The 15,449-nt window shown below is 39.4% G+C and overlaps 2 protein-coding genes across 5 annotated transcripts in view; one reads left to right on the forward strand and one right to left on the reverse strand.

Moving 5' to 3' along the window:
• The first annotated feature begins 428 nt into the window (after window positions 1–428).
• Window positions 429–12,960, forward strand: LOC104048809 (thiamine transporter 2). Its single transcript, XM_064457742.1, has 6 exons — window positions 429–489; window positions 591–747; window positions 3,285–4,101; window positions 6,324–6,516; window positions 7,065–7,206; window positions 7,979–12,960. Exons 2-6 carry the CDS (start codon window positions 598–600, stop codon window positions 8,099–8,101), a joined length of 1,425 nt encoding a protein of 474 aa, XP_064313812.1. The 5' UTR covers window positions 429–489; window positions 591–597; the 3' UTR covers window positions 8,102–12,960.
• The window catches only part of AGFG1 (ArfGAP with FG repeats 1), a 36,446-nt gene continuing 33,723 nt past the window's right edge, over window positions 12,727–15,449 (reverse strand). For 3 of the 4 annotated variants that reach the window (XM_064457738.1, XM_064457741.1, XM_064457740.1), the window contains 3 exons: window positions 14,021–14,179; window positions 13,328–13,419; window positions 12,727–12,959 (listed from right to left, as the gene is read on the reverse strand). In XM_064457738.1, coding sequence (XP_064313808.1) covers window positions 12,900–12,959; window positions 13,328–13,419; window positions 14,021–14,179 — 311 coding nt within the window. In that variant the 3' untranslated portion in view covers window positions 12,727–12,899. The remainder of the gene's footprint in view (window positions 12,960–13,327; window positions 13,420–14,020; window positions 14,180–15,449) is intronic. The other variant, XM_064457739.1, reaches the window with a different exon arrangement.

A 15,449-nucleotide genomic window follows, 5' to 3' on the forward strand; every position in this document is an offset into this window, starting at 1 on the left:
AGTGAAGTCAAATTTTTCGTTTCTAAGTCTGAGCAGGTACCACAAGCAGATAGTTTCCTGCAGCTTTATTTACCCACTCAGATAACAGGAGTGCAAGAAATATGATGAGTATTAAAGTATTTTGAAGAAACCAAGCTCACAGTGGGTTGTGAGCTGGCTGGTGGCTTTTATTGTCTACAAAAAGGCTTGCACTTCTGTCGTTCCACTTGGCGCTCGGGCTGCAAATTAACAAAAAAACAGCCTCCTTGAGCATGCTGAGAATGAGCTTTAATCTCACAGTTTGCCCACTCATTTATTCAGAAATGAGACTGTAATGGAACTTTATTCTTCCACTACGACGCATCCAATGAATTCTAAGCACGTCATTAACAGCCTTTGATAGAGACTGGAGTTAACCACCACCAATGCACCTTGATCCAAGTTGTTCATTTACAAGCTGCATCTGTGATCACTGGCAGGTTTAGTGAAACAAACATTAGCTGAACTAGGGTTAGTTAAAAAGTAAATTTATAAATCTATTTTTACCTGCTGTGAAGAGCATATTTATAAATTCCTGGTGTGCTTATTTCTTCACTCTTTTTTTTTTCCAGGTAGATTATGGATTGCTGGAAGGGAGCCGTAGGCCGCAGCTGGATTTATCCCACGCTAATCATCTGTGCATATGGATTTTTCTCCACAATGAGGCCATCAGAAGCTTTTCTCACTCCTTACTTAACTGGACCAGACAAAAACCTAACAATTGAAGAGGTATGTAACTATTCTCTTAAGTAATAACTAAAATGCATAAAGCATTATGTCTTACAGCAATAACTGAAGGAGAGGTAAAGTGTTCAACAATACAGGTATATTTTATCTAGAGACTCATATTTAAAATACTTCTGGAAAAGAACGTAAGGACTCGCCTCTTTTGCAGAACGTTCAAAACTCTAAAGTCCCTACATTCTTAGGACTTTGAAACCACTTTGGTGGATGTTTAAGAAATGGGTACTTTAAGCAAAATCAGGTCAGCTAGTTCCTCTCCCCACCTAGAACCCCAAAGGAGGAGCAACACTAAGACTTATTTATACTTATTGTGGAATTCATTACACTGACAGTGATGTAGTGATTGCAAATCATAAGAAACCAGGCAGACTTCCCTTTATGAGCTGTTAGATTATTACCTACATTCCAAGATTGTTTTATGCATTCATTACCCTCTGGAGGTCTGATTCATATATAAATTTTTTAAATTTATTTTTAACAAAGCATGCATTGCAGATTTCCTTGCTCTGCTCTTCTGTTCAGCACTGGCTGCTTCAGGAGTACACTTGCCAACAAAAGGGGACATAGTTAACAAGTGGCTGAGTCATGGAGCTAATGGTATAATTAGAAAACAGAAGCTTGGTACACCCACGTACAGCTAATACGAAGTACAGTCATTCCTGATGTGCAGTAGCAAATGTAAAGGTAGAACCTGCTAGCACAGTGGGAACCCAAGGTTTCTTCTGAAAAAAGGTATTCATGGTTTGGGTTGTTGGCCTTTTTTTTTTTTAACTACAAAGGGAAATTTTCTCTTACATAAAACACACAAATAGCATGATAGGATGCCTTAATTCTGCTTTCAACAAGAATCCTTAACTCAAACATAAGCGTAGTACAGATACTGGCTCTTTCAGTCAAACTCACCTCTTGTGAGGTTCTTGCATACGTTTCAGTCAAACACTTAAAAATTCTAATTAAGGTTCAGAGAAACAAGTCACCCAGAAAGATATAGTGAACCTGCTCCTCACCATGCAACTCACTCCAGTACCAGTTCAGAAGTAAAAAGATAACCAGCTACTATTGTCCCTCCAGCATTTGAAACAATTCCTTTCTAGTCTAACTGCTTAAGCAGATTTAATGATTTAGCCCGTCAGCAACTAAGCCCCACCCAGCCACTCACTCACTCCCCCCTGCTGGGGTGGGGGAGAGAACCAGAAGAGTAAAAGTGAGGAAACTCCTGGGTTGAGATAGACAGTTTAATAGATAAAGCAAAAGCTACACGTGTACAAGCAAAGCAAAACACAGAATTAATTCAACTGTTTCCCATCGGCAGGCAGGTGTTCAGCCGTCTCCAGGAAAGCAGGGCTCCATCATGCGTAACGGTTACTTTGGAAGACAAATGCCATCACTCCAAATGTCCCCCCCCTTCCTTCTTCTCTCCCCAGCTCTATATGCTGGGCATGACACCATATGGTGTGGGACATACCTTGAGTCGGTGGGGTCAGCTGTCCTGGCCGTGTCCCCTCCCAGCTGCTTGTGCACCCAGCAAAGCATGGGGAGCTGAAAAAGTCCTTGGTTAGTGTAAGCACTACTTAGCAACAACTAAAACATCTCCACATTATCAACACTGTTTTCAGCAAAAATCCAAAACATTGCCCCATTCTAGCTACTGTGGAGAAAATTAACTCTCTCCCACCCAAACCCAGGACAGCAGAGAATGAGTGATCATGAACGGATACCGTAGCAGGTCCAGCAGTTACTGGATAAGACCTCCCCCAAACTTGCACAAAGGGACCTTTCTCTATGACTGTATCTAAGAAGGGGATACCCCTGCCACAGTTGTAGTCAAACTGCCTGGAAGCACTGAGCTTTAGTGGCAACAGTAGACAACACCTTCCAACCTGAATGCAGATCAGGTTTAGCGGGAAAAAAAAATTCTTTTCAGAGCATCTATGCATTGAAGGCCAACTGAAACTTATCAAAATGCTGTTCCATTAAAGACTGATTTACTTCTAACAAATGAAATTTGAAGATAATGTAGAAGGTGAACATAGCATAGTAACAGTTACACACTTACCAGTTCCCCATCGTAAGACGCATATGCATTTTTGTTCTAATTCTAACAAAAAGAGAGGTGATGAAAGGTATACAATGACTCATGTAAAAGTTAAAATTAAATAGGCATTCATTTTCAGCTACTGTGGAGAATAGCATTTGATGCTAGACAGACTTTCTTCTGACACAGTTATCACTGCTTAGAACAGCTGCACATCAAAATCTGCCTTCTTCATAGGCCTTTACTAGAATTTCTTTTTAAGCCAGTCTACCTGTCTATGTAGTAGAGCCTAGCGTCACTATCTTTGCCTTTTAAGGAGTACATTTACAGTTTTGTAGTGTAAGGCAGTTTAAGTCTGCACAATTCACATCATTCAATGTTTCCTGTCATCACAACTACATTCCTTTAATGCTATAATCAAAAAGTATCAAACCCAAAATTTTAGACGAATTTTAAAAAAAATATTTCTTCTTTTATTTTCTTCTAGGTTACAAACCAGATTTTCCCAGTTTGGACATACTCCTACCTTGCACTCCTTTTCCCAGTCTTCCTGATTACAGACTATGTGCGTTACAAGCCCATCCTCCTCCTCCAGGGCATCAGCTTTATCGTCACGTGGCTCTTGCTCCTCTTTGCACATGGCGTGGTGGCCATGCAGGTGGTGGAATTCTTCTATGGAATGGTGACAGCCACCGAGGTCGCCTACTACGCCTACATCTACAGCGTCGTCAGCACCGATCACTATCAGAGAGTGACGAGCTATTGCAGAAGTATCACTCTTGTTGCAGCCACTGTTGCTGCCGTGCTGGGACAGCTGCTGGTTTCCTTAGCAGGTGTATCCTACTTTCACCTTAATGCCATTACTTTGGCTTCTGTGTCCCTGGCATTTGTGTGTTCATTTTTCCTCCCAATGCCTCAGAAGAGTATGTTCTTCCACAGGAAAGATGCCTCAGAGCCTCTCCCGGGACCAGATAAAGTTGTGGCTACAGTCAGCTCCGACAGGCCACCGGGCCGCCAAGAGGACAAGGGCTCCGTATCTGCTGACAGGGGACCGACAGCTGAACATCAGGCTGATAATGCCAAGCCCCAGAATCATGTACTCAGGGTACTGGTGCAGCTGAGCAAGGACCTGAGGGATTGCTACAGCTCCAGGAAACTTCTCTGCTGGTCCCTGTGGTGGGCTCTGGCTACAGCAGGCTTTAACCAGGTTCTGAATTATATCCAAGTGCTGTGGGACTTCAGAGCCCCCTCTCACAGCTCTGCAGTGTACAATGGGGCTGTTGAAGCAATAGCAACTTTTCTAGGTAAGTAAAAGATCGTTAACAACTACTTCTGACCCATCCTGTGCTGATGGCATTCCTCAGCAACGTCTTTGGTGCCTTTCTGTTTGTTTCCTGTGAGGAGCAAGGTCAACAGCAACAGCCTCCAATATGTAACACCCACATAGTGTGCAAAGCATGTTTTTACTGCACAACTTTATCAGTGGGGTCTTCAAAAATAATCTTAAAAAGACTTGTACGTATGTTTTCCTTCTTAGGGCACCTCATTCCACCAAAGTCTTAAGAGTTTGAGTTCACAGCTCTGTTTACATCATTATTTTAACCCCAAGCAAGCTGTTCAAAAGCCCTGTGCAATGACACCTCACCTGTTCCTCCCTCAAATACAACTTTAGCTAGGTGGTTTAAAAATTAGAAAAGAGCATATTAACAGATAGACTGCTCTAGATGGTCTGTTTAGACAGTGGATTCAGGATCATTTCAGTATGAGCGCTCCTGAACAAATACTCTCTGACTGCATCTCTATCCTGATCAATAGTTTGCCTCTGGATGTGACATACAAGGAGAGGCTGAAAGCACTAATTGTTTAGCCTTGTGAGAACACGGTTTCTTATTAAAGTGCATAAGTACTTGAAGGAAAGGAGTAAAGAGGACAGAGCCAGACTCTTCCCAGTGGTGCCCAGTGACAGGACAACAGGCAAGGAGCACAAATTTAAACAAAGTTCCACTTAAATATACAAGAACATTTTTATAAGGGTGATTCAACACTGGAACAGGCTGGCCAGAGATGTGGACTCTCCATCCCTGGAGATGTTCAAAACCTGGGCACCATCCTGAGCAACTTGCTCTCATCTACCCTGCTTTTAGCAGTTCTAGACAAAGTCCAGAGGTCTTTTCCAACCTCACCGATACTGATTCTCATTACAGTTACTTGGTCCATCCAAATGGCATTCCTCTTTGGCCACAGAACAGAAAGCATATGGGTTAAGTGCAACTTCTTCATTTAAATAGCTGTGCAATACCAATGGAGTCTCATTTTTAAGCTCACATTAATACAGTTATATCTCCTCCTTCATAGTAGGAAATTTATCTCACATTTCTACAGGGAACTCTCAGATTCCTCTTCCTCCCTGCAATCAGCATTAAAATGCATTTTACTGAAGCTACCCCAAAACTTCTCAGACTGCTGGCTTGAACAGTATTCCCAAAGGCTTTCTTGCTTTTACACCCTCTGGCACTCGATACTATTTCAGAGTACAGAAAGCACTCACAGTACTAGGAACCTCTGGATATAGCAGTGATAGGCCAAAGGAGTAGGCCTGCTATGACCTTCTGAATTCTGATGAAGAGCACATGCAACCAGTAAATGAAGTTCAATTTTGTACTAGTGCGCTAGCCTGCCTGAAAACATCTGGGCAGCTGGCGCTCTCTGGACTCCCATAACCCGCTGCTGTATAACCTGGCTGGACCAAAACTTCTCTTTGCATTTGAGCTACTACAGCATATTGTGTTTCAACGAGCTTTCATACACCTACAGGAGGCTCTGTGCTAAAGAAGCATAAAACCCCAAAACCATAGCTGGATAACCTTCTTGCAGCAGTAAACAGTTTTTCTCTAGAATTTATATGGAGAGAAAAGTAAACCTCATGATTATTCCAGATATTTAAAAAAAAAATCAAGGCACTGGAGTTTGTTATACCATATGACGCTCAAGTAAGGGCTTTTGTTATACACGATGGTCAATAAGCTATTGACAAATACAGTTCATAAGATTTTTCAACCAGAAACTGGAAAAGATGCTTTCCTAAAAAAAAGCAAAGCATGAAGGACTGCAGTAGATTTTAATTTCATAATGATCTTTACATGAAGGAATTAGCTCCATTATGCATGTTTTGGCAGAAAATGCTTGGTGGGATTGTTCTTCTCTTTGCTTACAGCTTTCAAAAAAATGGAGTAACAATAAACCGTACACTGCTGCCTCCAGCCTTAGGCACGAGGCACTTTCTCTGTAAAGGCTCTGCAAGCAAGGTTAAGAAAAAAAACCCAAAACAAACACACACCACACCCCAAACCCCCCCACCCAAAAAACCCACACCAAACCACCAAACAGAAGACTTCCACACCACTAATACAAAACATAAGCCACACCGTTAACAAAGCCCATTGTGGCTGCAACAGTCTCAAGAGCTCCTGGCATGATCCAGGATGATAATGTTTCAGAGTTTTGATTATTACTTTCAAATTTTTAGGTTCAGCAACATCCATGGCAGTTGGATATGTCAAAGTAAACTGGGATCTTTCTGGAGAGTTGGCTTTGGGAATTTTCTCTGCAATGGATGCTGGTTCTCTGTTTCTCATGCGCTTTACTGACAACATCTGGGCATGTTATGCTGGTTACCTTGTGTTTAAAGCATGCTATATGCTCCTTATAACAATAGCAACGTAAGTATAATACACAACTGTTCTAATTGAATTGATTTAAATCAGTGTCACATTTTAAATTTATCAATTTTACTGAAATTTTTCCTAGAAATAAGATTTTAAATAGGTCATGACAACAGCACGTACTATTTCTAGCTTATATAAAATTATAATCTAGTTTATAAAAAAAAGTTTATAAAAAAAAAATTACCTAACCATTACAGTAGGTTACTCCAAGTCAGAAACTACCTTATTCTGCATTTGGCTGTTCAATGATCTAGGTACAAATATTCCTTAGATGATCAAATAAACATACATAGGTCTTTATTTCACAAAAATATCCACTCAAATAAGTAAAGTAAGTAGGATGCATGGAAGTGCTGAAGCCAGAAAAAAAAAGGGATTTCTGCCAAAATGAAGCTGGTAAAGCTTATTAGCCAAGACTGAAGAGGCTTTATCCTATGAAAAATCCACTGTGCACATTAAATTGTGCCCAAACTTCCTCACGTAAGTCAATTGCAAGCCTCCATGTTCTCCATAGCTTAACCAACCTGTACATCCATTTTCAGGTTTCAGATCGCTGTCAATCTAAGCATGGAGCGTTACGCCTTGATGTTTGGCTTCAACAACTTTGTTGCACTGGTGATTCAGACAATTTTAACTATTGTTGTAGTAGATTCAAGAGGTCTGGGACTGGATATCAGCACTCAGGTAAGTTACGTTACTCACACTGCACTCAGTTCCCCTATCCTCCTCCAAAAGAGGATTCTACTCCAATATTAGCCTTTGAGAAGCTATTAGGGAATGGGCTATCTTAGGACAGTTACTGACTTGGAAAACAGGTTTAAAGTGAACTGGCAGTAGCTACAACCTACTTGTCCTCTAGTCCTGCTAATTTTGCATTTCTCCAATAACTTTAAGAATATTTTCATAGAGCAGAAGGGAAAGACCACCACCTATTACTCACGTGGTGGTTGATTTTGTTTGTTTTTGTATTTAAAGGCTTACTATTCACAAGTTTATTGTCAATATACCCTAAACAGAAGCAGGAAGCAAGCTGAAGGGCAATCTGTGGGTCTATTACTAGGGTAATTCTAAATGACAGTTTCCTTGGATGAATCTTTAAGTTACTGTAATTCAGCAAATTAACAAATCTCATGATTCCCCATTAAATCTCTGGATTTAAAATTTAAACGTACATACTGAACAAGGTCCAAGCCTCCAGCTTTCACCTTTTCAGAGAAGGGACAGAAAGCGCAGGGCAGCTGTCCTCCTCCCTTATTCTCTCCCCCTCCTTTTACAACCACAGACTTCCTACAGTATGAAGGCAAGCAGCCAGACTTCTTGAATCCTTTCAAGATGGGATCATTTTGGGCATGGGTGACCGGGAAGGGAAGGTGACCATGGAGGAACACCCCTTTAGTTATTACCTAACAGCAAAACCAGTTTTTGACTCTCCTTCCTCCCCACCTCCATTTCCCAGTTTCTCATTTATGGCAGCTACTTCACAGTCATAGCTGGAATTTTCCTGATCAGAAGCATATACACCATTATCTCCATCAAATGCAGAAATAACAGCGTGGCTGGTGAAAGCATTGATCATTAACAAAGGAGACAAGAAGAATGGCCGCAAGCAACAGGACAGAAGGCTGCATCATCTGAACAATGAATTAGGAGAAACAATGCTCAACCAATTTCACTGATCAATGGTTAAACAGGCTGTTTATACAAGCCTACATCACAAAGAGCTTCATCAATAGGATGATGCATTTTGCCTATTTTCTTCACCAGTAGCTCTAATACCAAACAACCCTCAATCTTTCATTTAAACTAAAATTTAATGATCTATTAATGCTCGATAAGCACAAGCAAGTGCATACAGATGCCTGAACCTCACAACAGAACAACTTACAGGACACAACCTTTGAACTGCTACCTCTACTGTGTGTTTCAATTAAAGGTAATTTAGTCATAGGTTTAAGACCTTCAAAAATTCCTAGATGTGCTGGTTTTGGTGGGGATAGAGTGAATTTTCTTCACAGTAGCTGGTATGGGGCTCTGTTTGGGATTTGTGCTGAAAAGTGTTCATAACAAGGATGTTTTTGTTCCTGCCGAGCAGGGCTTACACGCAGTCAAGGCCTTTTCTGTCTCTCACCCCACCCCACCAGTGAGGGGCTGGGGGTGCACATGGGGTTGGGAGGGGACACAGCCGGGACAGCTGACCCCAACTGACCCACAGTATGTCCCACACCATATGGCATCACGCTCAGCATATAGAGCTGGGGGAGATGGAGGAAGGGGGAGGGCATTCAGGGTAATGGCATTTGTCTTCCCAAGTAACTGTTACACATGATGGAGCCCTGCTTTCCTGGAGATGGCCGAGCACCTGCCTGCCCGTGGGAGGCAGTGAATTAATTCCATGTTTTGCTTTGCTTGTGTGCAAGGCTTTTGCTTTGTCCATTATTTATCTGTCTTTATCTCAACCCAGGAGTTTCCTCACTTTTACTCTTCTGATCCTCTCTCCCCCACCCCAGCAGAGGAGTGAGCAAGTGGCTGGGTAGGGCTTCATTGCCAGCTGAAATTCAGCCACAACACTAGAGAATCTAGAGAAACAGTTGCCTCACAGCAGCAAGGTGATCTGTTGGAAAGCTTGTCACAGAAACCTTTAGAAAGGCTTAAGACTTTCAGCTGGAAGTTGTGACATGCATTTTGAAGCAAGTTAACAAATAGCAATAAACCTTTTTTTTCCAAAAAACACTACTATATGTTCAAAGGTGGATTACTACAATGCTACATAGCACGGCGATGCTGTCACTTCAGTTTACAAACAGCCAAATGCAGTAATTTCAGATTCCACCCAGACCATGCACTCCTCAGAAATCTGAGGTTCCAGGACTAAGAAAAACATGTCACTACATACAGATAAAGTGCTAGTGATGCAGTGACAGATTTACTGTGAATTTGTTGAAGATATACGAACACAACACACTAAACTTCCCTTTGAGGGTCTGTCTGGATAAGCATATGCATTAGTTCTGTCTGACAACTGTCATGACCCACATGCTTATCTTTGGAAGCAAAAACCCTTCTGAACTAGATATTTATTTTTAAGCCATGGGGAGTCACTTTAAGTGGTGGTATTTAAGTAAGACTGTCTTGTATAGAAATTAAAGATTAGATATAACTTAAAGCTAGTTATGGAATGTTCTTTCAACTATGTTCAGTAACGTCCACTTTGGAGTCAACTATCAGACAACAGCAAATTCCAGTGTGTTCCTTTACCACAACTTACAGATTTGCCAAGAGTCAGAACTAATGTTTTCTCCAATTCAGCTTACAAGTAAAAATCATTAATTCTTCTAAAAACATAATTTTTAGAAGCTGCTCGAGCTTGCCTTTATGCCTTAAAAAGTTTTCCCTTCAAGAAAGCAGAATACTTGCACCACATTTGTAATTATTTTTCAGGAATTCTAGCTAAATTTGGTCCTTTTCAAATTAATTTCTTGCTTCAGCATTCATTTGAACACAGCGCTTGGGAGTTTAGAGCCATTAAATAACTTTGAAGTGCGGAAACTGAGCATCACATCTGCCTTCTAGAACTCGGGATGTACCTCTTACAGCATCTTCTGACACACAAGAGCTGACCTATTAGGAGTAAAAGTATTAATCCAGAAGATCCCAAAATTAATTTCTGTATAAAAGGGCTAAAGTTATCAAGTGCTTTAATGCTAAAGAAGCTACTGAAAAGCTAGCTGAAGTATAGCTTTTTGGCAACTATGCTAGCTGCATGAGCAATTACGTGAACAACTGTAGAGATTTCTACGACAAAACATTTATAATCATGGGTGAAGAATCCATTTTGGAAATACAGCTATTTAAAAAAATCTAATCAACAAAACAGGTATGGTGTCGGTTTCTGCTCAATACAAAGGACACTCAAAACAATAACAAGATCTTCAGCCACTTGTTTGGAGTTTGACAAACTTCAAGTTAGTGAACACACACTAAACAGATGTGGTTGTGTATGACAGAAGTTGCCAACCTTTCTTCTGCATTCAAACTGGTTACAAAAAATAAGGTATTCCACTATTTCTATAGCATCACCTAAAACTGCATGCCTTGCATACTTAAATGAATTTCAGTATCTCATCAGCTTCATTAGGATCACAACAATTTCAATAGATGACCTCATTAGCCCTTGCCCAAAGCTTAATTTGCATCAATTTAGGTGAAGGAAGCACAGGATTGTTCCTCTTCCACAAGGCTATTCCTCATCTCGTTGATTTGGTTGCTTTGGTCCAGTTCCCTGCAATAAGCATATTTAAGCATTCCAGAAGTCCTTCGGAACCCTTGCAGCTCCCCACTCTCTACTACATTTATGTGTTACTATCCCAAACCAGGTAAGGTCAACAACAGGGAAGAACTACAGCTATTTATACTATGCTAAAACACTGGTGAAAGCAAGAGCATCGCTAACACCCTGGAAACCCTCAATTGCTGGAGATTTTAGTGAATTTCCCAAAGAGTCTTGGGAATTAAGCCATACACCATACTCTGTCCAGCAGTCCTCATCAGAAGGAAAAGAAAGACTTCAAGTCTCTTAACTTGAAATATGTCAATAGGACAAACCCAGACATTTAAGCGAGGAACGCTACTATATAAGCAGCTTGTATAACCTGCCTGTCTCCTGCTTTGGGATCTTCAAAGCTTAAAAAAAGTATAGAAATTACTACCACCCCATAGGCAAGCAACAGAAGTCAAAAGCACTGGCATAAAGAGTGTCTACAAGCAGTGGTTGAGTCTTTCAGCTCCCCTAGAAATAAGCAGATCTAACACTCAGGCAGTCAAGTACAAGGGAAATGTCTTACCTTTAAGAATTTTCGTATTTGCCTCAAGTGGGTTTGCACATCCTTTTGTCAAAAGTCATGCAACAGCTGATCTTATTTATTCCTGTTATCTTGAAAGCTGTTAAGAGCTTTGTTCTCTGGCTGGTCAGAAACCTTTAAGCTTGCAGGTTTTGTATTCATAATATATTTACATTATTTTCTTAGCTCTGATATTACACTTGAACTCAAGCCAGTTACGTCTGTGTTTTAAAACACCATCACCAACTACTCTGATGCAAAGTTATATTTTTCTTGAACCTTCTTACTATTACAGACTAGACAAGCCAGACATTTTTTGCCCCCTCTACAAATTGCATTTTAGTATGACAGAAAATATTCCAGTAAATAAAAAAATTGATGAATTTAATATTCCACAAGAGGTCTTACTAATATATATCAATTTTTAATAAAGAGAGTGCTGTTACATGTGTGGTACCTTGGCCTGCTATTACACATACTGTTCTGATCACAACTAAGTCTTGTTCAAAGACTGTCCTTAGCTACCCATAATTACATGTCTTTCGCAGCTAACCATTTCTCAAGTAACTACTCTCCTCAGTGCTTCCAGTGTCCTTCATTGCACAGCTATTCTGTCAAAATAATCCAAGTTCACTTAACATTTTCCTGTTCAATAGGTCACTTCACTTGAGCTAGAACAGCAAGCTTAATCACTAGGACACAAAGAAACATATCCAAGTAAGGCATGCAAAAATTTTAAGCTTAACTCACCTTTAAGCATATTGCTTCTGATACACAGATGAGTTATCAGACTCACAATATGAACATTTTAACACAAAAAAGTGTTATTGCACAGAAATAATGCTACACAATTTTTTTTTCTAATATTTATTTTTTTCACCTGCAAACTGTAGCAAAACATGATCAGCTTTATTATGCAGACAGATATCCCTCTAACATTAGAGATTTAGGCATGTATAAATAGAAGAGCTCTTAGGAAAGGAAAACATTGTGTTGAGAAATGAACAAACCTTCAATTTAACTTCATGACTTCCAATACCAATGGTTAAAATGATGTAGCTCATTCATTCCAAGAGATACAACAGCACCTTAAAGTGGCTGATCTATTTCCCAGTAACATTTTTCACATAACAATGTGTTAAAGTTACAAATACTGATATGCACAAATAGCTATTTTCTAAGAAAAATATGTACAGTACTGCAGCATAATGAATGTGGTATCTGCAATAACTTATTAGCCAATTTTAATATACATGATACCGCTACTTTTTACCTGCCAGTTCACAGGTTCAAGGATGTTACCACAGCCCTCTGTTTTGCACGTTATTACCTGGTGGGGGGGGGTTGATTTTCTTGGATTTTGTGGTTTGTTTGGTTTTTTTAATTTTTTAAAGGTACACAATGCAGGCTTTTATTTTTACTTCTTAAAGACTTCTTTTGTGTTTAAAGCTAATATCAGTGAAACAAGACAACAGTGCAAGAGGCGCAGAGATGTTATGTGACCACATAAGAGTTCTTTTGGGTAAAGTGTCTATAAGGCTATAAGAAAGGATTGGTTGATGAGCTTCCCGTTGGAAATTGTCCTGTTGGTGCACCAGCCTGGGGGAAAATGAAAGAAGAAAAATAAGAAAAATATTCAAGATCTTTTCCATATCATAAATCATATATGCAGGATACATAAAAAAGAAACAACCTATTAGGAAATTTTTCTGGTTTATGTTGCAGCCTTTTTTTGTGGTTCTCTGAAATGACTACTGTAAAAGCATAGTATACAAGTACCTCTGTTTTGATTTTAACAGTCTTAAAGATGCCATGTCATCATAATATTGAATTGCACTTAGGAGATTCACATGCTGCCTTCCCTTATTTGAAGCAAAAACCCCCCTTTGTGTCTCTAAATTAAGTGTTACAGATTATGCCCCTTCAGACATACAGAAGTTATTAATATCATGCAACAACTCACTCACCATAAAAGGGTTACTAGATACTCCAACAGCTGCAACTTGTCCAAAAGGAGTTACTACAGGCTTTGCCTGTCCAAATGCAGCAAAACCTGCTCCTTGGAAAGATAAGTAAAAATATTAATATTAGTAACCAGTCTTCAAAGAGTTCTTTGCTGCAGCTTCCACACAAAAATAAGTGAAAGCTTTGAGTGCACAATCAGGATAATTGATCCTACTTAAATACTATCGGGAATACAAGTGGAAAAAATATGGCTAGGCTTTGTTTTATTTTCAACTGCTCAGAACTAATCAATTTCCAATTTTTACATATGCACTTTTTTCAATGTTATTTTATCATTTAAATTTAGGGAAAAACTACTTTCCAATTTTCTCTTGCCTGTGTTCTATGAAGTTAGCGAAAGTGTTATAATCTGCTGCAGACACTCCAGATATGAAGACAAAACAATCCTTCTTGAATAAAAACCCTTTAAGCCTGGGAATACTTATTTTTGTATCAGATTATGGTAAAAATTCAGTTATGTCACTGCACAGTGCCAAGTCAGAAAGCTCAGCCAAAGAGCCAAAACAGAATGTGGGAATCCCTTATCAATATTATCAAGTTCATATGAAAATAAATACACACCCATTGTTGCTAACTCAGATAATTTTCTCCATGTTTCTGATTTAAACAAGATTATCTAAAATGTATAGACCTACCATTTGGCTGCTGAGCAAAAGCAGTCTGTTGAGGGAAAGCTGCCTGGGTCGGGAACGTGGGCTGCTGGAAGTTGCCACTAAAACTAGTAGGAAGACTGTAGGAGGCAGGAGTTCCAAATCCTGCAGGCATGCTCATGGACGCAGTACCAAATGTTGCTGCTGGTAGGCAAAAAATAATATTCAATTATTTGTAAGAAATCACTTTTTTCATGAGACGAATTACTATAATGTGATGTTAAGAAAAAGTCTCCTAATGCCTCAGTGACGATACAAAGTTAGGTTCAACTTCTACACTGAACTGATTCGTTAGCTTGGATCACCACCAACATGGTGCATAATTTACTTTTGTGCTTTAAAAAAATGAATGAAATGATTTAAAATTTACTAGATCCAGCACATTCAGATATACTTTCTGAAAAGGAAATTATTTTTTATGTTCTCTGTGTTATCATATACTTCCCGCAGAGTTTTTCTGGTAAAAGCCCATACACATCAGAAGCAAGCACTTTCAGGCAGCATAAGCCCCTCTGTTTTTCTCCTTCTGAGAAAAGCATGAAAGGATCTTCCTTACTTCAAGCTGCACTACAAGAAGTTACAAGTGAAAAAAAAGAGCTAAAGGATACATGCATCCCCTCTCTCTTCATCCCATCCTTAATGTCACTTTAAGGAAGTTTTTACCATGCATATTATTTGCACACAACGTTCCTATTGCAAACACTCTTACTGTTGAGGTAAGACTTAAAACAAAAAAACCCGAAAACTTTTCATCTGATTCTCTGCTGAACATTTCAAGTAAAGAAAACACAGCTCGTGTGCTATTCCACATGCCTTCAACAAATAAACAGGAGCACATCAAGTGCAAAAGTGTAGTAACAAAACCATTATTCAGTCTTTTGGGAGTTATTCTTGAAAGGAGAAGCGTATAGAAGGTTTTTTTGGTACAAATACAGACACCAGGCATTTTATTCATGGAACATCAGACAGGACTTTTAAAATATTACAAGTTAGGTTTTATGCAAGCTCAACTGTTTAAAAAAATAATATATTTAATGAATATTGGGATAAATTTTTCAACTGATAATTACACTGAAGTACTCAAGGGCAAGACATTATACACACATAAACTGCTGACAAAGTACACGCAAAACTGATGTACTAACATTGTTCTCAAGTTACAGATAGCAAAGAAACCATTCCACAGGAAAACTTGCTAAAACAGCAAAACAAAAGCACACAAAAAAAGAGCACTGATATCCCAAAAGGCATCAAGCTACTGTTGGTAGAAACTTCAAGAGTCACTCAACTTGTTAGCATTATATTGTGACCATGGAGGAGATCAATAATGGTTTTGTTTTAGTTGCTTAATAGGTTGTCTATGTATGTTCTCTCCCTTTGTCCGTACCCGCTCCATTTTAACACACAAAGTCTT

This window comes from Phalacrocorax carbo, chromosome 7 (genome assembly GCF_963921805.1).
Source record: "Phalacrocorax carbo chromosome 7, bPhaCar2.1, whole genome shotgun sequence".
In the NCBI taxonomy this organism is placed as follows: domain Eukaryota; kingdom Metazoa; phylum Chordata; class Aves; order Suliformes; family Phalacrocoracidae; genus Phalacrocorax; species Phalacrocorax carbo.